The 24,480-nt window shown below is 36.0% G+C and overlaps 1 protein-coding gene across 1 annotated transcript in view; it reads right to left on the reverse strand.

Moving 5' to 3' along the window:
• Positions 1–5,153: 5,153 nt before the first annotated feature.
• nifk (nucleolar protein interacting with the FHA domain of MKI67) overlaps positions 5,154–24,480 on the reverse strand; it is a 34,730-nt gene continuing 15,403 nt past the window's right edge. The window contains exons 3-6 of the mRNA XM_069934917.1: positions 18,777–18,885; positions 17,507–17,718; positions 16,625–16,690; positions 5,154–5,637 (exon numbers count right to left, since the gene is read on the reverse strand). Of these exons, the coding sequence (XP_069791018.1) occupies positions 5,500–5,637; positions 16,625–16,690; positions 17,507–17,718; positions 18,777–18,885 (525 nt within the window). The 3' untranslated portion in view covers positions 5,154–5,499. The remainder of the gene's footprint in view (positions 5,638–16,624; positions 16,691–17,506; positions 17,719–18,776; positions 18,886–24,480) is intronic.

Here is a 24,480-nt window from a genome sequence, read left to right on the forward strand (position 1 = left end):
GACAAATTCATGCACCAGAGCTCTTGTTTCTGCCTGGGTATTTCTGTTTGGCCTGCCCAACATGTCATCTCTGACAGAGGGCCACAGTTTACCTCCACACTCTAGGATATTTTGTGTTGATTGCTGGGAATGCAGCTCCACCATACAATAGCTTACCACCCGCAGTCAAATTGGGCTGGTGGAGCTGTTCCACAGGCACATGAAGGCTGCATTGATGGCTTGCCTCCATGGATCTGATTGGGCGGACAAGCTGCTGTGGATCCTTCTGAGAATAAGAACAGTACCCAAGGAGGATCTCAACTCCTCATCAGCCAAGTTGGTTTACGGAGCCCCGCTCATTGTACCTGGGGAGGTTGTGCTCGCAGCACACAGACAGAAGGTGCCACCAACTGAAGTCTTGGGCAGATTCCAGGAGCAGGTTGGAAAATTGGCCCCAGTTCACATGTCAAGGCATGGAACAACAACACCCTTCATCCCACAGGAATTCCGGGACTGTGAGTTTGTATTTGTGCGTAGAGGTGCACAAAGGTCACCCTTACAGAAGCCTATGAGGGCTCCTTCAGAGTGCTATGAAACATTCATACAACTTGTGCACTGGAATTTGGTGGGCATCCAGGAACATATATGATGGTTCGACAAAAGCCCATTCATATTGACATTGATTGGTCCTTGTCATGACCCCCAATGGAAAGGTGCAGATGACCACCCAAGAGCGATGGACAGTAATGGCACCAGAGGTTTAGCCTCCTATCACAGGTTTGGGGTGGGGAACATATAGTGGCTCACAGGAGGCTTAATGAAACAGGCTCAGGAGGTTCAGAGTGACATCATGAGATTATATGGAATGTACGGGGTTTTCAAAAGCTGCACACGAGTGAGAAAACTACTTTTACTGAACTTTGACAATACATCTGATCATTTTCTCATTCTTCATTTTGCACTGTGACACAGTTGCTACACTATCTTCAATGTTCTTTGGTGAATACAACTGAAATGTAATTCAATAAATTAATTAAATATTAATTTAAGAACTCCCCATATCACCTGATTCCACACATAGATTTAGCCTTTTATCCCTCATTCTTTCACTGGATAACCTTTCTTTTGACATACAGATGGAATGTCTTGGCACCTCGGTCGGACAGTGGACATCAAAGACAAAATACTTCAATAGTGAATGCCATATCTCACATGAAGGTCACAATATAAACATTGTAGGGTAACTGGAGCTGAACATGTATGCAAATGATTCAACCTTGCCTGAAAGTTTATTGTCAAACTGCAGATATCTTTCTTCTTTGGCTTGGCTTCGCGGACGAAGATTTATGGAGGGGGTAAAAAGTCCACGTCAGCTGCAGGCTCGTTTGTGGCTGACCAGTCCGATGCGGGACAGGCAGACACGATTGCAGCGGTTGCAAGGGAAAATTGGTTGGTTGGGGTTGGGTGTTGGGTTTTTCCTCCTTTGCCTTTTGTCAGTGAGGTGGGCTCTGCGGTCTTCTTCAAAGGAGGCTGCTGCCCGCCAAACTGTGAGGCGCCAAGATGCACGGTTTGAGGCGTTATCAGCCCACTGGCGGTGGTCAATGTGGCAGGCACCAAGAGATTTCTTTAGGCATACATCCAGATGAAACAGCATTGCTCTGGACCACGATGCACACACATACTACACAGCACAAAATAATCTCATATACACATAGATATAATTTAAATATATAAATAGTTGGAATTATTTACTAGTTTCATTTATAAGAGACCCAAACTTATAGGATACCATTCATCATTCTCACAGCCTGCAGAGGAAGAAGCTATTTCCCAGCCTGGCAGTTCTGATTTTGATGCTCCTGTATCTCCTTCCTGATGAAGCTAGGGCAAAGATACTGTATGATTAGAGGGATCTTGAATAATTTTTTGAACCCTCTATAAGCAACACTCCCAGTGAACGTTGTCAATAGAGGAAAGGGAGACCCCAGTAATAATCCTGGCCATTTTAATGATCCTCTATATTGATTCCAGATCCAATGCTTTGCAACTACCGTACTACACAATGATGCAGCTAGACAGGAGTCAATTACCCTCCTGTGAAATATCAAGATGGGAGCTGATAGCCTTGCTCTCCTCAATCCCCTTCAGAAGTGCTGACTCTGCTGCACCTTCCTAAGTTGTGTTTGAGTCTAGGATAGGTAATATGTTATATGCACAGCAAAGAATCTTGCCATTCATGTGTAGTGATGTGGTTAACCTTTAACCTCTTGAAGTCCACCATCATCTCATTGTCTTGTCCATGTTGTTCTCGAGACTCCCAACTGTCCTCCAACTCATCATTGTTGTCAACGAGGCCACTATTGTTGTATTATCTGTCTGTGCAGTCTTGAGTCAGCAGTGGCTTGAGCACACAGGCCTGAGATACTTCAGTGCTCAGCACGATGGGACTGGAGATTTTGCGGCCAACCCATATGGACTGAGGTTTTTCAGACAAGAAGTCCCGGATCCAGTTGTAGAGAGGGGTGTTGAGACCAATCGAGGTCAGTTTATCCAATAGCCTCTGAGATATATTCGTGTTGGAACACCAAGCTGAGGTCACTAAACAGCAGCTTGGCAAATGAGGCTTTGTTCACTAAGTTGGTTAAGGATAGCACATCATCTGTGGACTGGTTTGGATGCTAGGCAAACTGGAATAGGTCCAATTTTGCTGGAAGGTGTGATATGGTACATCCCGTTACCAGTCACTGAAAGCACTTCATGACAGTAGAGGTCAGTGCCATCAGGCGGTGGTCATTTAGTCCAGTTACCATTAGTCTTAAGCTTCAGGCCTTGAACCCTACAGGAACAGCAGACCGCGGCAGTGAAATATTGAGAATTTCCATTTGGACCTGTATCAGCTGGGGGTGACCAGGTACATAGTCTGGTCCTGTTCTTTTGTGCATGATCCTCCTCACCTAGGCTTTGTCGGGTGCATGTTCTTCAGGCTTTCCTTTGTTTCACATTGGTTTTTTCCCCCCCCCAGCAAACCACACATAAAAAGTATTCAACCTGTCAAGAAAGGTATACTGTTGCTGACTCACAGGGTTGACTAAAGGTTTGAATACCCTGCCACATCCACCTGCTGATGCCCATGTCACGCAGGTGTCTGGATTCTCTGTGCAAATCTCAGTTTTGCCTTCATGATTGCTTGGGAGAGTTCAGCCCCTTATGATCTTAATGTCATTATACTGTAGCGGACCACTACAAAGAAACACACACACACAGTGTGGTAGGTTAAGCTCACTCCTTTATTAGGACTGGAAAGGCTGCTTTATACTGTTCAAGTTCCTGTCGTTTTTACTGATTGACTGAGTCAACCATATGAATAACAATAGCGGGCGGGAACCTGCATGCATACGAATGCCCTTCTTCCCCAGCCTGTTTCTGCTGAGTTAGCTGGGCAGCTTGACCAATGCCATTTTAGAGCTGTTGGTCTGATGCTGCCCCAGCTTCTACCCCCACCGGTATGTTGTCCTGGGAGTCGCTTTAGCAATCTCTGTCCGATCTCCACAATTGCAGGCTGCCACAATACTAGCATTAAAATATTAATTGTATTCACACAAGTTTTGGAGTGTCCTACTTGGTGCTCACTTATCCACCGCTATTCACAACTAACTGTGACAAGACTGCAAGGCTTGGTTTAATCCAGCAGTTCTTAACCTTTTTCTTTCCACTCACATACCACTTTAAGTAATCTCCATGTCATTGGTGCTCTGTGATTAGTAAGAGATTGCTTAAAGTGGTATGTGAGTGGAAAGAGAAGGTTGAGAATCACTGCTCTAGACCTAATTGTTACTGAAATATTTTGGTTGAGAAAAATTGTCATTAGCCCATTTCCTTTGGAGTTATGAAACTATGCACATAACAAGTCAATGAGATACAATTAAAACAGTGGTTTTCAAAAATTTTTTGACCCACATACGTTAAGCAATCCCTTACTAATCACAAAAAAATTAGTGCAAAAGAGAAAAAGGTGTGGTTCATTGTTCATTCAGAAATCTGTTGGCAAAGGGAAAGATGTTTTTATAAAATTGGGTGTTCATTTTCAGTTTCTTGTACCTCCTTCCTGATGGTAGCAGTGAGAAGTTGACCTGGGTGGTGAGGGTCTTTGATGAAGGCTGCATTCTTGAGATACTGTCTCTTAAAGATGTCCTTAATAGAGAGAAGACTTATGCCCATGACGACACTGGACAAGTTTAGCCTTTTCTTGTCCATACCAGTGATGGTCTCCACGGTACACCTGTTGAACTTTACAAGTCTGATGATATACCGATCCTCCTCAAGCCCCTAACGAAATAGACAAAAGCAAGCCTTCTTCATGATTGCAATGATATGATGGCCCCACAGATCTTTGGAGATGTTGACACCCACGAATTTGAAGTTTTTCCTGAAGTCTATCAGTTCCTTAGTTTTAATAACAGTGACAGAAAGGTTGTTGTGACACTATTCAACAAGTTGATCTATCTCATTCCTATACACTTCCCCATTGCCATCTGTGATTCTGCTGACAACTTTGGTGTCATTAGCAAATTTGTCTGTTTGGCCTGGATCCCTCTAAATATTTCCTATTCATGTACCTGTCAAAATATATTTGAACTTTACAACCATTCCCGCCTCTACAATGTCCTCTGGAGCTCATTCCATACACCCAACACCCTGTGTGTGAAGAAGGTGGCTCTCAGGTCCCTTTTAAATCTTTCCCCTTTCATAGTTTTAGATTTCCTAACCCTGGGAAAACAATGACTATTTACCTTATCTATGCCTTTCACTATTTTACAAACCTCTAGCATGTCCCCCCTTTAGCCTCAAACTTCAGGGAGAAAAGTTCCAGTCCATCCAACCTCTCAAATCAAGTCTGTCAGTCCCAGCAACATTCTCTTGAAACTGTTAGCATAATTTCCAGCTGGATAACATCTTTCCTACATCTGGGTGACCAGAACTGGGCACAGTACTTCAACTGCAGTCTTACCTCTTGTACAGTACAGTAAATGAGGTCTCATTCAGATGACTTGATTTTTCCAGAAAGGTTCTCACCTTGTATTCTTTTGGGCTCCACTTGTCCAAGAAAGTGTACAATAATGTACAATAGAGATGTCAACTTATAAAAATTTTGCTATGCATGTATTTTAAAACAATTTTGAGTAGATGGATGGAAAACCATTTATTTTGAATTGTTCTATGTACAAAATGCTTAAACTACTTAAATTTTGTGCTGGGGGGGTGGAGAAGAAAGGTACAAAATTAACTTTTAAAAATCTATTAAAATATAGAGTTTTGAATTTCATAAGCAAAAGAAACAAGGCAGAAGAGGACCTGGAGGAACTGTCTTTGTTTTAGAACAACTTTCCACAAAATGAAGGCTCAAATGTTCCCAATATACTGCTGGTAAAGTCTCTCTGGCTTCTTTGATCACAATATTTTTTCATTTGCCTGGACTTTTTAAAAAAACTTTTATTTTAATTTTCTTTACCCTTTTTCATCTTAAGAAACAACTGAGTATATTTCAGAACTATTTTCAGAGTGTGGGACTTTGAATGAGATTTCTTCATCTATTTCACTGAAATCCTTTAAAGACTGGCGTTGTTTTAGAATAGCAGGTGTACAGACTGGAGTTTCATCCTGGGAAAAAAAAGTTAGAAAATAAATACAAATAACGAGCATCAGATTAAAATAAAATAATCCAATATTTCAAACTGACGGGATGTAATTACAAAACAAACATTTCCGGCCTTATGAATGCTCATCATCAACTGAAATACTTAAATTTTCTCTGCATTCTGTCTACTGTACCCTTTCCGTCTGATAATGTGATCCGAACTCTGCAGGAGGTTTTTTTGTAAATTTTATTTTTCATTTGCATCAATACATGTACAGTATTTATCCATAGCAGAATAATAAAAACTATGATGCAAAAAGAATGCATTAGTTCTTCACATTTTCTCCCTCCCACCCTCCCCAAAAAAGTAGAAAGAAAAGGAAATAAGGAAAAAGAAAAGCCTAACAAACATAGATCTTTTAACTGATTAATTGTAAATTAACATAATCTTAAACCATGAACTCATCAGGGGGGATTGGGTGAGGGAGTAGCGGCGGCTGACGCTGTAGGTAAAATCGTAGCAATAAAATCCATGTTGTTTCCAAATATTATCAAAATTTTCTGGTTGGTTTTGTAAATTGTACATTATTTTCTCTAATGGTATACAATTTAATAATTCCGTTTGCCATCTATTCAACCCCACAATATCATCTGATTTCCACGATACAGCTAGACATTTTTTTTTGCTGTTGCTCCACTTGAAAACTTCTTCTGATAAATATCCAACTTCAATTGAAAAATATCTCCCAATAAAAATATTCCAGGATCCTTCAAAATCTACATCTTCAAAACTCATCCCCATAAAATATTTATATCTTTCCAAAACTCATCTACCTTTTCACATTGACAGACTGCATGCAGGAAGGATCCTACTTCTTTATTACATCTAAAACACTGATCAGAGCAATTTAAATTAGTTCCATGTAATTTGCGCTGGGTGGGTCACGTCTCCAGAATGGAGGACCATCACCTTCCCAAGATCGTGTTCTATGGCGAGCTCTCCACTGGCCACCGAGACAGAGGTGCACCAAAGAAGAGGTACAAGGACTGCTTAAAGAAATCTCTTGGTGCCTGCCACACTGACCACCGCCAGTGGGCTGATCTCGCCTCCAACCATGCATCTTGGCGCCTCACAGTTCGGCGGGCAGCAACCTCCTTTGAAGAAGACCGCAGAGCCCACCTCACTGACAAAAGACAAAGGAGGAAAAACCCAACACCCAACCCCAACCCACCAATTTTCCCTTGCAACCGTGCCTGCCTGTCCCGCATCGGACTCGTCAGTCACCAACGAGCCTGCAGCAGACGTGGACATACCCTTCCATAAATATTCGTCTGCGAAGCCAAGCCAAAGAAGAATATAACTGATGTAAAAAAATTAAATTATACAATTTGATATCTAACATTGATCGTATTAGTTACACTTTCATAACTTAATTTTGACCATACTTTTTCCTGAATCTGAATATTTAAATCTTTCTCCCCATGTCAATTTAGATTTAAACAAATCCTTTTTCTGGATACTCTCTTGTAATTTTATATGCATATTAGTAATAAATCTTTCAATCAACATATCTGATATTAAATATTTAAATGGACTTTGTTCTCGTAATTTAAAATTCCTCCTTAACTTTATTTTAAATATGATTTAAGTTAATAATTGGAGAAAATAGTATTATTTGGTAATTATGCTTGTCCTGCAGTTGGGCTAAAGTAAAAAAGCAGATCCTTTTTATTCCACAGTTTTACCAAACATCAAAATATAGATTATTAACCATAAAAGAAATTAAAGTATTTTGGTTTAATATTATTTTAGCCAACTGATAACTCTTCATTCCTCTTTCTACATGTACTCCATTCCATATTTTAAGCATATGTCTCAGAATTGCTGTATTTAAATGTCCGTTTAATAATCCTTCATGCCATTTATACAAAATATGCTCAGAATTACTTTCTCCTATTTTGCTCATTTCAATTTGTACCCATGCAGTCTTTTCATCAGTTTGATAAGAGGACAAAAATCTAAGTTGAGCTGCTTGACAATAATTTTTTTAATTAGGCAGTCGAAGTCCCCCTGATCAAATTTCCATGTTAATTTTTCCAATGCCATCCGAGGCATTTTATCTCGCCAAATAAATCTTCTTACACTATTATTTAAATCTTGAAAAAACATTGTTGATAAAGATTGAAAAATATATTGTATTCTAGGAAAAATATTCATCTTCACACAATTTATCCTTCCTATTAAAGAAACTGGCAAATTCTTCCATCTTGTTAAATCTTCTTTAATTTTCTTCAATAGAGGTATGTAATTTAATTTAAATAAATTACTTAAATTCTTATCAACATTAATTCCTAAATATTTAATTGTGCCGTTCTGCCATTTAAATTTTGTCTTAACTTGAATATAATCTACCTCAGTCATAAGCATCACTTTACTTTTATAAACATTTAACTTTATAAGCTGATACTAACCCATACTCTGCCAATCGATCATTTATTTTTTTAAAAAAATGAACTTTCAGGGTCTGTAAGATTTATAGTATTACATCTGGAAAAAGGCTAATTTTGTGCTCTATCATTTATCTTAAAACCCCCAATCTCATCTGATCACCTCAGCTAAAGGTTCTATAGCCAATGTAAATAAAAAAGGAGATAATGGACAACCTTGACTCGATGATCTTTCCAAAAGAAATTTTTTTTATATTTGTCTATGTGTAATCACTCTCGTCTTTGGACAATTATATAATGCTCTTATCCAATTTATTGGAATTCCAAAAACTTTCAATAATTTAAATAAATAATCTCATTCTAATCTATCAAATGCCTTTTCTGCATCTAAAGCTAAGGCCACTGATGGTATTTTTTCTTTTCTGAGCCATATTTAAATAACAATATTATCCACTGATCTTCTACCTGTTTGGTCCATATTAATCAATTTAGGGAAACATTTAGCTAATCTATTAGCTATTAGTTTGGACAAAATTTTATAATCTGTATTCAAAAATGAAATTGGTCTATATGAAGATGGAAGCAAAGGGTCCTTCCCTTTTTTTGGAATAACTTATTTAACGTAATTTTAAACAACTCGGGTAAGACCCAAAGATCTTCCTTCCATTTGATGTAACAACTCCATAAATATTGAAATATACTCTTTAAATTCTTTATAAAACTCCGGAGAGAAACAATCCTCCCCTGGAGTCTTATTGTTTAGTAAAGACATCTATATACAATTCTGTAACTGTAAATAGATTTGTTAATTCTGTCTTCTCTTCTATGTTTAACTATGGTAATTTCAGGGGGTGGCGTGGCAAGATGGCGTAGGGAGCGGACGTGCATTCCCGGTCTCCCCCAGGCAGTTATATAAATGCCCATTTTAAGAATATTTATTTTCTGTTAAAAGTCTTTGTTTTGTTTATCAATTGTTTTTAGTTTAAAATGGCAACAAAGATTAAGGAAAATAGAGTTCAAATACAGAACAAAACTACACTCTCCGACTTTGGAAGAAACTCGGCCTACTTGCCCAGACAGAACCACGGAGTCAAGGCTGGAATTTTCTTAAGAACGGAGCTCATTAATTGGACTGTCGGATAAGCTGGCCTTGGACACTCCTCTGAAAGATGTTTAAAATGGCAACAAAGATTAAGGAAAATAGAGTTCAAATACAGAACAAAACTACACTCTCCGACTTTCGAAGAAACTCGGCCTACTTGCCCAGACAGAACCACGGAGTCAAGGCTGGAATTTTCTTAAGAACGGAGCTCATTAATTGGACTGTCGGATAAGCTGGCCTTGGACACCCCTCTGAAAGATGGTGATGAATATTGATTTGAAATGTTTTATGAAGATAAATTGCAGTAATTGGCATTGGTTGCCCGTGAGTTTTAAAAATCCAGATAACATTAAAGTTTATTAGTGATTTTTTTTGGATGGAATATCGGAAGGATTAATTTATTATCTATAAATACAGAACAAAATTACATTCTTTGACTTTGGAAGAAATTTGACCTATTTGCCCAGACAGAGCCGGAGTTGGTGCTGGAATTTTCTCAAGAACAGAACTTATTAAAGTTGATTTCGGACTCCTTTTTGAAAGATGGCGACGAATGTTGATTTGAAATATTTGAAATATTTTTTGAAGATAAACATATATATGGAACTCCTTGACCTGCAATAAGGTTTATTAGTGATTTTTTTTGGATGGAATATTGGAAGAGTGAATTTATTATCTGTGAGTATGCATACATTGCAAACAGATTTTAATAGTTTTGAAAAATTTTTTTTTAAACTAAACAACAAGATCAGTTTAATATTGAGAAAATTGGAAAAAACCGAAACTTTATTATTAAATTTGGAAACTCAGTAGAAAGAAACTATGAACAAGATTGATGATTTATAAAATTAAAGTCAAAGGAGCAATGTCCAAGAAGAGTTAAAAATTTTGAATAAGTTTTTCTTGAAAATAAACAATAATTTCAACTTAACATTGAGAAGATTGACAAAGTGGAAAATTTGGTATTAAATTGGGAAACACAGAAGAAAGATCTTATGAATAACATTGATGCTTTAGAAGATCAAGACCGAAGGAATTATGTTCAAGAAAATTTAAAAGATTTGAAAAAAACTTTTTTTGAAAGTAAGCTACAAATTCAACTTGAGACTGAGAAGAATGGAAGATTCGGTGTTGAACTGGGATGTTCAGAGGTGTTTTAATTCAGTGGATGAAATTCAGGAAGACTTGAAAAATAAATAAAAAAAAACTTTTATTGATTGTAAACAATGTTTAACTCAGTGTTGGGAGGGTGGAAAGGGTGCAAAATTTAATATCAAGTTTGGATTTTCAAAAAAAAGAGTTTATGAATAAGATTGGTTAAATTGATGGACCGGGGTTTTATGGATATAAGAAATGATGATTTTTCGGTTTATACGTGTATTTTGTCTGCCGGGGGGGGGGGGGGGGGGGGGTGGTACTTCTGCTCCCGAAAGTCATTTGCCACTTGTGGTTTATACCACACCCATTTGGGTTTTTGGGAATTAACCACCACAAGGTGGTTTCCTAAGGGGTTAGGGGAGGTGGGGGGGGGGTGAAAATTTGAAAATTATTTAGTATCTATTATGTAATATTATACTAAGTCAATTTGAAATGAATGTATGGAGATACTATAAATAAATTTCGAAAAAAAAAAAACTATGGTAATTTCAGACAAATATTTTATCCCCATCTTTCAAAGATTCTGATTTGTATAATTTCTTATAAAATTTCATAAACACATAATTAATACCTTATATTTTATAAGTAAGATGATCCGAATCTTCTTTTACAGCTATTATTGTCCTTGATACTTGTTCAGTCTTCAATTGCCATGCTAAAACTTTATATGCTCTATCTCCCAATTCAGAATTTTTTTGTTAGGTTCGTCTTATATCCCTCTCAATTCTGTATTGTATTAAGCTTCAATTTCTTTAAATCCAATATTTTCCTTTGTTCATCATTCCCTCAATTTTGCAATTCTTTTTCCATCTTTATTATTTCCTTTTCCAAAGAATTAACTTCAGACATACTATTTCTTAACCTTAGCTGTATAACTTATTATTTGTCCTCTTAAATAAGCCTTCAAAGAATCCCATACCACAAACTTATTAGTTACAGAATGTTCATTCAGGTCCATAAAATTTTTTATCTGTTGACTTATAAATTCACAAAAATCTTTCCTTTTCAGCATTAAACCTCCATCTATAACCTATATTTTTTGCTCCTCTTCCATTAAAACTGACATAAATAAAGGTGAATGATCAGACAATATCCTCTCTTGATATTCAATATTATGCACTTTTGCCTGCAATTGAGCGGAGATTAAAAACATGTCTATATGGGAATATGTCTTGTGCCTATAAAAATAAAATGAATAATTACTAGTATCAGGATGCATCCTCCTCCAAATATCAACAAGTTTCATTTCATTCATAAATTTTTTTATGTCTTTTATTACCTTATTTTTAGCCATAACTCCACCTGATCTATTCAGCTTCGAATCAAAAGTAAAATTAAAATCTCCTCCCATAATTATTTTCCCCTTTGCATCAGCCAACTGCATAGAAAGATCTTATATAAATTTTCTATCATCTACATTCAGTGCATATATGTTCATCAACGTCCAATATTCAGAACATATTTTGCAATTTATCATCACATACCTCCCCACTTTATCAATTCTCACATCCAGTATTTCAACTGGTAAGCTCTTATTTATTAATATCACCACTCCTCTTGCTTTAGAATTAAATGAAGAGAATACCCTTACTACCCAATCTCTCTTTAATTTCATATGTTCTATTTCCATTAAATGAGTTTCTGGTATAAAAGCCACATCGACATTAATTATTTTTTTCTAGAACTCAATAACCTTTTTCTCTTTATTGGATTCTGAATTTCATTAATATTAATACTAATAAATGACAATTTCCCTGCAATTAGCAATCAGGATTAAAACCTATATCGATCCAGCATCCCCTTCCACCATCCCCATCCAACCCAACCCTCCTTATATAATATATTGGAAATATAAATAGTCCAGGCTAAAAACCAAAAAGGGAAAAGAAAAAAGATAAGGAAGTACCCTAGAGGCACATGATGTTAAAGGGTCTCTAGTCCCCTGATTCATACAGGATACAAAGCATGTCGCATTGGTGCCCATGACTCTGTAGTGGTCAGAATCACATTCCCCTTTAACTCACTCGAAACACCATACCATCCCTTACTATAACCTTATCAATAAACCTTTTAATCCATTAACCTTACCGAGTATATTAGATCACACACAATATAGGTTAAACCTTCCTCCCTCTTTAAACTCTATTAAATATATTTTCAGTTACAGTACAACTTTTCAGTTATATAATTAATTCAGGTATAGTCAACCATCTGCTGATCTTTAACAGCCAATGAATAGGCATACACCTTTGCTTCATTAGGCTCAGTAAAAAATCTATTCCTCTCTCCCGGGATGAATACTTTCAAAACGGTAGGGTATCTCAAAACAAAGGCATAGCCTTTTTTCCACAGTACATCTTTAACCAGATTAAATGCCTTCCTCTTTTTCAACAAATCAAAACTTATATCTGGATAAAATAAAATCTTATTTCCATTATAAATCAAAGGTGATTGTCTTTCTTTGGCTTGTTTTGCTGTCAACTCCTATATCTTTTCTCTTACTTCATATCGAAGGAATCTGACAAATATTGGATGGGTCCTTTGATCAGGCTGAGGTTTAGGTCTCAATGCCCTATGGGCTTGTTCCATCTCCAAGTCTCCTTGAAATTCAATCTGACCCAAAGATTCCGGTATCCATCATTGCAAAAATCCTTTCAAGTCTTGCCCTCGTCCCCTTCTTTAAGTCCAACAATCTTGATGTTATTCCGTCTACTAAAATTTTCCAAAACATCAATTTTTTGCATTAATCGGTCATGCTTAGCAGGTGTCTCTGCTTGTGTTTTCTTCATTTGATTTTTAATATTTTGAATCTCAGACTCATTCCCTTTAATTTTTCCATCCACTATTTCAAATCTAGTGTCCACTTGTTGCATTCATCTTTCCATCTTGTCATCATTCTTCCTTATTTCATGGATTGTCGAAAAACATCTAACATTTATTTGCTTTAATTCACCAGAAGGTAAAGAATCTTCTGCACCTTTTTCTGCTTTTTTCTTGATTATAGGTCGTTCCTGTTCTTTTTTTTGCTTTTTCAGGTCCTCTTCTTGATCACGAGCTGTGGGTGTTTGGAATCTTTTTTAAAATTTCCTCCTGATGTCGACGGCCATTGTTGAGTGAGACTTTGTACAGCAATGTCCAAGACCTCCCCAGCTTCTGGCACTCTCTTTTGGATATTACTTGGCGGATCCTTTCTCTAGGTAGGCCTCTCTCCTTCTTTGGTGGCATTGTTAATATCTTCTGTATATCTTTCAGACAATTCTTCCTTATATTTCCTATAACTTATATCCCTTTTTTAAATCACTTTTTCACAACTTTTTCAAGGAGAATAGGGATAATCAGTCTAACCCCACGTCATCACGTGGCACACCCCCTATTTTACGTGTGGTTTGACTAATCTTTTATATTCTATGCCATAGCTAATAAAAGCAAGGGAACTGTATGCCTTCTTAACCTACTTGTCTGCCTATCCTGTTGCCTTTCTGGATATGTTGATATGCTCCTAAAGGTCAATCTCTCTCCTGCTGTATTCCTCAATATCCATGCAATTTTGCTTCCTTTGCCCTCATTCCCCTCCCCAAAAAAATGCAGCTGATTCTGGCCATTTTAAACCCTTGCTGCTCAGTCACACCGGAATGAACCTGTTTGCAGTTCTCTGGACTAAACTCCATTTGCCACTTCTTTTATTCACTTGACACGTTATTGCAGCCTACAACGTGCTTCATTAGAACACGAACACAACAATGGAATTCAAACTGGTTAAGTGCAAAGAAAAGCACAAGGCATAAATTTAATCATGGAATTAACAGATTCAGAGCAATACATTTCTCATCTCCAAACTATGAGGAGACATCACAGCACAATGGAGAAGGTGCGGCACAGATCTGTGAGACTGGGGAATTATAGTTCCTGTTATTGCCTGGAGAATTATAAATATGAGGCATTTGGATGGGATTTGTTTTGTTTGGAAGTTTGGAATTAAAGTTCTGTAAAGCGATAAAAGAACAAGTATGCACAAGAGGCATTATCAGCTATTAATTGATGCAGCAATTAGAGGGAAATTGATTAAATGTCTCTCCTTCAGTGAGCAGTGGGGGTCTGGAACACTATTTGAAAGGAGAGTGAAGGAAGAAACCACTTGCTAATAAAGAACGCAGAAAAGACTTGAGGACAAAACCTACAAGACCACAGAACACAAGTTGGTGATGGAATTAACTTCAATACATGGACACACTCTCTCCTCTGCTGATGTAAACTTCAATGATTCTACAATTTGAGGTATTAACCCCTTGGCCACAATATTGACGAGGAAAAAAATCAGTTGTGTTTCCAATTGTCAAAAATAATTCAATCAAATACCATATATGTTTACTAAAGGACACTGAAACGTTAGGTGTCCAAAAATGCGCAGGGCATTGAAGTAAAATAAAAGCAGAAGAATAAGGCCACTACACAGCAGTTCACAATGTTGAGAAAGGGAAAAACAGAATAAACATTTTGAGGCAATGTCATCACACCAAACATTACAACTGTCTTCAGATACTGCTATTTTCTTTTCGTTTTTCAAATTTCCAACATTTGCTTTCATAAATTGAAAACTGAGATGGAAACTGCCAATAATCTGGCAGGTGCGAGTCAAAAATGTGGATTCATATTTCATATTTAAAACAAAGCATGAGAATTAAACCACTAAACCAGTGGAAAACTAACAATCTAGCCAAGATGGTGGCAGTGGGCTGAGGAAGCATGGCATGTGCTCATCTCCGGTTACAGTAACACCAGGGATGCATCAAGAAGTAACTGATAGTGATTTGGTTTGGAAAGGGCTGTGGCTAAGGTGGCAGCAGTTAAGTCAAGAGGTGGTGACTCCCATCAAGTCTTTCAAGGGAGAAGTTGTCGGAAGGCAATTGTGACAAAGGCAGCAGTGATTAAGTTGGGATGTGATAGCTCTGGATATCAGTGGCTCCCTACTTAGTGGCTGCAGACCTTCCGACAAAGGCTTCTACAAATTGGTACTAGATGTGGAGAGAAGACCTCCCACTATACTTGACGCTTCAGAGACAAGGACCAGGGACTGAGTATGTGCAACAGAGAACAAGCAGTTGTGTATTGAGACTCAACATCTCTGATAGACCTTTTTTTTCCCTTTCATTCTGCAAATTGGTACTGGAATGTGGCGACTCTTTTATAGCCTTTGAGTGACACACAAAAGAAAGCTTTTTACAGCATCTGGTTACATGTAACAATATTAAATAAATCTATATGTACAAGGGAAAAAGCCAGAAATACTCAGCAGTTCGGTGGGAAGAGAAACACAGTTAATGTTTCAGGTTGAAGATCCTTCCACTGTGGAGCTGGGTTTTGGTCAACCATATCAATTTCAATAAGAGAAAGCAACATTATTTAAGCAGGTCTAGCCTGCTCTCCACTAGCATTTGTCTGTTCCCTGTCTTGTCATTTTCAGTGCTTGTAATGAAATCTTTGTTCTGTTTCTCTTCCCAAAGACACAACCTGACCTGCCGAGTATTTGTGGCATTTTCTGATTTCCTGCATCTGCATTTTTGTTTGATTTTCAATACAGCAAATATAGTAATTGTCTTGAAGGCCTGAAGAACCCAATTGCAGCCTGGTTATGATCAGTTAAAATATGCAACCACTGATAGTAGAAAAATTACTGAAATGCAAATATATCCTTATACTTTCCACGGATTTTAACCGTTATCCACTAGCTGCTGTAAAGACAGTATGCTATTTTGGACAAGTGGAGAAAGATGGAAGGATTAAAGATTGTGTTTTAACATGGGAGGAAAAAGTGCAGAGGCAAGTACTTTGTTTTTCAGTTTACCACCCCATGTTCCCAATTCAGATACTAACGATTGCTTTAGCTTAATTTTGGTTAACTTTTCACATTTTCTCTTTCCATCAATGCTCACTGAACTTGAGTGTTTTGAGAATTTTCATCATCTTCATATTTATGTCCAACTACTTTTTTCCCCCATTGTAGTCGGTAGATGCAAAATTCCACATGGTTTCGAGAGTTGAGCTTGTGCTGTTTGTAAAAGTCATCTGATTCCTAGTCAATAATAGGTTTGTCAAATTTGTTGAGAGGTGAGGAATCCACGCTTGAATGGTTAATCATTTGTTTTTAAAGTTGAATCAGGTAACAATATTCCTGATTTTTAAAACACCTCCAATGGAAATGACCATGACAGTGACATGATTTAATGGGTTAGAGCTCACTCACAGTGTGCTGCAGTAGATCATGAAAACAAAATACATTTATATGGATGAATATTTCATCTTACCTGGCTGTTTATTGAATTATTCACTTGTTCAAAAACTTGTTTTTTCTTTCGAGACATCACTGCTGCCTAAAGGATAAGAAATAAAGTCTTCCATATTCAGTTTTCAACTAAACTTTCCTCAGGAGAGCAACAAGCATCATAATTTGATGATTTTCTAGTGACAGTGATTTCAGATAATAGAAATCTCTGTGTTTACGTTCTGAGTCAGATTATCTTAACTGTAAACATTTGTATGCATGAGTCACCGGTTGACGTATGCACGATGTGTTCTCGTCTTGGCGTTAGGTTGGCGCATGCGCGAGTTAAGCGCCCTGAGGATATTGAATTTGCACCAACCAAACTTCAATACAAGAATCCACTGCGCAGGTGCCAACCAAACTCCAACCCGTGAACCTACCATGCATTCACCAAACTTCAATGCACAAACGTACCGTGTAAGCGTCAACCGGCAACTCACGCATGCTCACAGAAATCAAGACAGCTGCACCCAGCCTATGGACCCCAGAATGCCGACTAACAAGGCAAATATCCACATTTTGGCTCTTGCATGCCCTGTATCTCTGTTGTAGTTGGTCAAATACAACATAAACCGCATAAATTTTATATTTTTATTATTTATATTTTTCTAAAAATTTGGTCGTAAGTAGGTTGTAAGTCAGGGAGTACCTGTACACCAAAGTAGCCATGCTACCTACCAATGTCTTTCCCAAATCATATCATTTCAGTGCAAAGCAGGAACACTGTACTTTGTAATGAGTAATCACTCAACAATTATGAAATTAAAAACAGAACTGACATAATAGCCAGTTAACCATTTCACTGATTCAATAATCTAAAGATTCAATTATTCATGTATGAATGATTAACCACATGAGAACTTACAAAACCAGGAAAATCATAGTCAATTCCTTTCTCAACAAGCCTTCTTCGTAATCGCCTTTCTTTCTCAAGGAGTTTTTGTGACATAATTTTCTGTTGCTTTGCAGTTCTCTTCTTGTTGTAACGAGCGACCGCTGGTTTTAGAGGCTTCTTAAAAATGGTGTCACAACCTTTGAAGAGTTGTGGGTGTACTTTTTCTGCTGGAAGAAACTGACCTAAGTAGGAAAAACATAGTAATTATGTTCACTATATCTTTGGATGTTTGGAAATCTTCACTCATTGTACTTCAAGAGATAAAAACATGACAAAGAAAGATGTGTTCTGTTTCAAGTTCAAATACTCTTGATAAAAGTTCTCTGTCAATTCCCCAAAATAACAAGGAAACACCATCACTTATAGGTTATTTTCATAGCCACACACCATCCTGACTCAAAAACAAACTGTTTGTAGTCTATCATTACTGGACCAAAATAATAAATAAACAGAAACCACTGAAAAATCCACTCTCTATTTGCTTTATAATAATATTTTGGAGAAGCCATTCTCAAATCTACTATATCTGAGACTATCTTTGATGAATCTACTGAGAATCAGCAAGGTCTGAGGCCTTGATTTATCTTTGTATGGTTTCAGACTTTACACATAGGGCAGTCTAGAAATAAGATAACAGCCATTGCAGTTGATTCCTGAGGCTTTGACTGCATGGAAAAGAATCAACCAATTAGTGAGAACTTTACACAGTTTAAGAATGGAAGAGTTTGTTGCAGAAGGATGATGTGTTAGCCACATTAAAATGGGAAATGTCCGTTTACTAAAGCCAGAAAATAACGTATTCTATCATTTTGTTAAGTCTCATTTTAGGGATGAAACTGGCCAAAAAACTCCTTGGAAGGGTTTAAATATGGAGTTTCAGCACAAACTGGGAGACAGAGATGCTTAAAGGCTTCAGCAAGACTGTGGACATGATGACTCAGCTCCTGATCTAATTGCTGCAATAAAAAAGTGACCAATTACACCATGCATACATGAACAAATTCAAGAGTTCTGACACCACCCCCTCAAACCTCCCCCCCTCCCAATCATCTGCAGGTATTGTTCAGGTTTCCAGATATGATCTTCCAGAGAAGTATCAAAAAGGATGTAAAAGCACTGTGAATTTAATCCAATTGGTGCTGGTATTCAAACATTTAATTCCTGCATAAGCAACTGACAGGGTTCAGTTTGCAGATGTATAATAATCCTCATTTTGAATTCTTTAAGAGAAAATACTCACACTTCAACAGCCTTTCACCAACTAAGTAGTTGTTCATGGTTTCTGCCACAATTCTGGCAACTTCATCACACTCAAATTCCACAAAAGCATATCCTTTGCTCTGTCCACTCTGTATTTAAAATAAAAACCAGCACAGTAAAAAGGTAGTACAACAGATGTTGTTCATAAATATTCATTGTAGTAATTAGAGGTTCTATTAGATGCTTATTGCTCAGTGAACAGAAAACATTTTGGATGCATTTGGCCAAAGGAGAAATAAATTATCTATTTATTCAAAAAATAATTTCAATCGTTTGTATGTCGAGAAAAGATAAGGAGAATAAAAAGATTCTTTCATATAGTATTATCACCATTTGTACAATTCAGAACTATCACCCATGATTACAGATGGAACCTTGGTTTTCAAGAGATATTGAGACCCTGGTTAAGAAGAAGAAGAACGGGACCACTGCCTGAAGAGAGCGCACAAAATCAGTGAACCGGTGCAGACTCGAAAGGCCAACATGGCCTGTTTCCGCTCCATAAATGGTTATATGGATCTCCTATTTTCTGTTCTGTCATTCTTTCTTTTGCTGCATTTCCAACTTTTTCCCAGTCTTGCCAAAAGGTCATCAATTTGGAACATGAAGTATTTTTCTCTATTCACATATGCTGCTTGACCTAAGGTACTTTCTATTATTTCAGATTTTGAGCACCTGCAATATTTTGCCTTAGATAAATAATGTTATACAATTTTGATGAAAGACTAAATATATTACTAAACTTGTTTTTTAAAAATATTATTTAAAAATTTCATTCATGCAATTATAATTGTACAGAGTCAATACTTAATTAAATATAAAAAGTGCAATTATTACATGGTATTAACCCCTCCCCTTTACCTGCTCTCCCCTCCCTCTGACCCCCATTATAAAAGTTATTATAATAACAATAGATACAATATAGTTATATAATAGAATTATACTCACACACTGGGATCTTACTGTATTGATATTAAATGACTTTGGGGAAGATTATTACAGATCTCAAGAAGCCAGAAGTACACTTTTACAGATTTAACCCTAAACTTTGCATATAAAGGCTAGAAATTTGTTCAAAATTTGAATATTTATTTCTCAAATTGTATGTAATTTTCTCCAAAGGTATACAACTTTGAATTTCCAAATGACATCTTTCCATACCCAAATGTGCATGTGATTTCGAAGTCACTGCAATGCATTTCCTTGTCACTACTGAAGCTATTTTAATAAATTTGACTTGATAAAATGATAGTTTTAATTCCGGTCTTGTTCTTTCTACGTTCCCCAAACAAAAATAAATCTGGATTTTGTATAATAACAATACCAATCTGTTCGAAAAACTTTCCTAAATCCATCCAAAAAGTTCTAACTTTAGAATATAACCGAGTAGAATCCAAAAAGGTTCCTATTTCTTCACCACATCTAAAACATTTATCTGATCAATCTGATTTCATCTTGTGCAATTTTTCTGGTGTTAAACATAATTGATGTAAATAATTGTATTGAATTAAACTTTATCTAACATTTATAATATTTGTCATATAATCTTGACAGAGTTCTGCCCATCTTTTCTCATTGATTGTAATATTTAGATCAAGCTCCCATTTCTGTTGTCTAGATCTAGGTATAGCCTTTTTAACAGTGGCTGCTTGTAATAAAAGATACATTGCAGAATTAAATTTCTGAGTATAACCTCTCCTGACAAGAACTTCCAACTCACAACAAGCCAACAAATACACTGTTGGACCTAATTTTTCCCACAAATACCCCCTCAACTGAAGATAGCAAAAAAGTGAATTTCGAGGAAATCCTTATTTATTTCTTAAATATTGAAAAAACATTAATGGATCTTGTTCATAGCAGTCTTCTACATTTTTAATACCTTTGTGAAATGAGATATTAAAAAATGGGCCATCTTTTGTAAAAGGTACAAGGTTGCTTTGAATCAAAAGTGTTTTAGGTGATACACTTCCTTTTGTTCCTATTTCATTATTTATCTTTCCAAATGGTAATCAAATGTTTAAACAAAGGTGCCTTCTTCACACCAATTATTAACTTTGAATTCCATTTATAAATAAATTCCTCTGCTAATTTCTCTATTTTATCCATCTCTAATTTGACCCATGCCAGTTTTCATGATCCCTCAAATAAAGAAGCAAGAAACCTTAATTGAGCTACTTGATAATAATTGTTAGGAAGTTGCAAACCTCCTAATTCATATTTCCATGTTTATTTTTCTATAGATACCCTTGACATTTTACCTTTCCAAGGAAATGTTCTTATGTTTATTTAATTCTTGAAAGAACTTTTGTGGTAACAATGTAGGGAAAGTTTGAAAAATATATTGTATCCATGTAAAAGATTTTAATCTTAATACAATTTACCCTATTAATGTTATTGGCTAAGTTGTCCATTTTTTCAAATCTTCTTCAACTTTTTAAAGCAATGGTGAATAATTCAGTTTGCATAAATTATTATCTATCCAAATCCCTAAATATTTAATCACCTCCTTTAGCCATTTAAATTGAGTGTTTCTTCAACAAAGAGTATAATCCCCTTGTGTAAGAGGCATAACTGCACTTTTATCCCAATTTACTTTGTGTCCTGAAATCTTAATATATAGTTCCAAAGTTAAATGTAATTTACATCAGGAGGTCTCTGGTTTTGTCAAATAGATCAAAACATCGCCTGCAAATTAACAAATTTTTTAACTTCTCATGACCAACCTTGAACCTCTTAATTTTTAAATCACTCCTAATTATTTCAGCCAGTGGCTCTATAGCTAAAATAAGAAAAGTAGACAATCTTGTCTACTAGATCTCACCAGATAAAATGGATCAGAGATTTGTCCATTAGTTACTATTTCTGCCTAGGGATTTTTATATAGCGCCTTGATCCAACTTTTAAAAGTTTATCCAAACCCAAAATAATTCAATATTTTAAATTTAAAAAATTCCATTCCAATCTGTCGAAAGCCTTTTCCACATCCAATACCACTGCTACACTTCAATCTTTCCTTTTTTGTGCTGAATGTATAATACTAATAATACTAATTAATCTGGCTAATTATCCACCGATAACAAATCCTGTCTGATCCATGTCTATTAATTTAGAGACTCTGTTCATCAGTATTTTATAATCTACATTTAGTTACGAAATTGGTCTAGAAGAAGATGGTTGCAAAGGATGTGTCGTTTTTTTGGTATCACAATATTTACTGCTGTTGATAAAGAATCTGGAAGAATATAGGTTCTTGATGCTTGATCCAACAGTTCCATAAAAATAGGAATCAATTCATCTTTAAATTCTTTATAAAATTCAGATGGAAAACCATCCTCCCCGAGATTTATTACTTTGTAATAAACTTATTGCTTCCTTTATTTCTCATTGTGTAATTTGCGCACGTTTCTATTTGTTCTTCCAAGTCTAGTGTGGGTAAATTTATCCTCAATAAACATCTATTTTATTATCGGCTTTTAAAGACTCCAAGCTATATAGTTTAGATTAAAAGTTTTTGAAAGTTTCATTTATTTCTCGAGGTTTATAACTAATGACATTCAAATAGTTTTTAAACTGCATTAATTGTTCTCGAGGAACACTCAGATTTCAAAAGCCATGTAAGTACTTTGTGTTCATTCATACAATTCATAGTATTTGTTTAGTTCTCGTAATAATTTTTTCTGTTCTTTATGTTTGTAATGTACTATATTGGAGTTTTTTAATTAATCAGTTGCCAATGCTCATCTTCTGAGCTGAACTTCTGAAGATCTTTTTCAAATATTTTTATTTCTATCTCCAACTGATCTACTTCTATCATATAGTCCTTTTTTATTTTAGCAGTGAAGCTTATAACTTGCCCTCTCGCATAAGCTTTCAAGGCATACCATATTACAAATTTATCATTCACTGAGTTCAGATATGTATCACAAAATAACTGAATGTCTTCTAATAAAATCACAAAAATCTTTCCTTTTTAAAAAGGTTGAGTTCAATCTCCATCTATAAAATGATTTTTCCTTGTCTGGTATTATAATGGCCATTAACAAAGGCGAATGATCCAAAAATATCCTCATTTTATGTTCATCATCCAGTATCCTTACTTGTATTTGTGCAGATTAAAAATAAGTCAATTCTAGAATAAGAATTATGTCTATTCGAATAAAAAGAGTAGTCTCTTTCTCTTGGATGGACTGTTCTCCAAGCATCTATCAAATTCAAATCACTAATTAAAACCAGAGTTGCTTTGGTTCTTACTGCTCCTCTTGTAGTTCTTTCTAAAATTGGATCCAAACAAAAATTAAAATCTCTTCCTATCAAAATATTATCATGGGTTTCTGCTGGATTCAAAAAGTATCTTGAATAAATCTCTCATCGTCTATATTTGGTGCATACAAATTAAGAAGTGTCCATAATCCTAAAAATATTTGACAATGTACCATCATGTATCTTCCAGCAGGGTCTGTCACAGCATTTTGTATTTTAATTGGAATATTCTTTTTAACCAAAATAGCCACACCTGTTGCCTTAGAGTTAAAAGGACAAACTACTACACATTAAACCCAATTTCTCTTTAATTTCAATTTTTTTTTTCAGTTAAATGAGTTTCTTGCATAAAGGCTATACCTACACCCATCTTCTTGAGGTATGTTAATACTTTCTTCCTCCACCATCCAATTTAAACCATTAACATTATTTACAAATTTAATTGTATTACTCATCCGGCTAATTGACTCTTCCATTTCTGCCTGCAAATCTTCCTCCCATGACTCTCTCAAACCCAACATGCTTACACACTCCTCTGACAATCCAGGTAAAAAGAAAGAAAAATATACTTATAAAAATACATATAACTATACATAAACAATGAAAATTCCCCCAATAGGTGTTGTAATAATATAAACCAGCACCACCTCTCTCTATTTTACTGACCGTGACCGGAGTCACAACTACCTACATGATAGAAGTCAGAACCACCTTCTTTCCCCAACCCCAGTAGTTTTACTTAAAATCTTTTAGATCTTAAATCTAGACAATTAAAAGAAAAATAAAATACACCAAAAAAATCAGTAGTAAATACAAAAATGGTCAATATGTCTGAATTTACATCTCATAGTAACAAACTACCAAAAGATTTAGTCCATTAAAATTAAAGCATTCACAGATCTTCACTCCCTCTGAACAATGGGAAGACTTTGTATGACTCCTCCACTTCTGCATAGTTCGAAAATAACTCATTTCCTTCATCCGATATGGAGATCTTCAAAGTCGCAGGATGACGCAGAACAAACCTGTATTATTTCTCCCATAAAATCTTCTTAACCGGATTGAATTCTTTTTTTAAAAAAAAATAAGTCTGCACAGATCAGGTTAAAATGTTTGCACCTTCATACTCAAGTGAGCCTTCTGTTGATCTCACCCTTGCTGCTACTAAAGATAAAATCTTCTCTTTATCTTGGTACCGGAGAAATTTAATTTATAGATCATGGATTTTGATTTGGAGACGGTATGGGTCGGAGATCCTTGTGTGCCCTTTCATTCTCTTCAGGACGATTGAAATGTTCAGCACCCAGATTTCAAGAAGCCATTCCAGGAGAAAGCCAATCATATCTTGCTTTTCTACATCCTCTTTAAGACCCACAATCTTAATATTGTTTCGCCTACTGAAATTTTCCAAAACATCCACT

The sequence above is a fragment of the Narcine bancroftii genome, chromosome 4 (assembly GCF_036971445.1).
Source record: "Narcine bancroftii isolate sNarBan1 chromosome 4, sNarBan1.hap1, whole genome shotgun sequence".
NCBI classification, from domain to species: Eukaryota; Metazoa; Chordata; class Chondrichthyes; order Torpediniformes; family Narcinidae; genus Narcine; species Narcine bancroftii.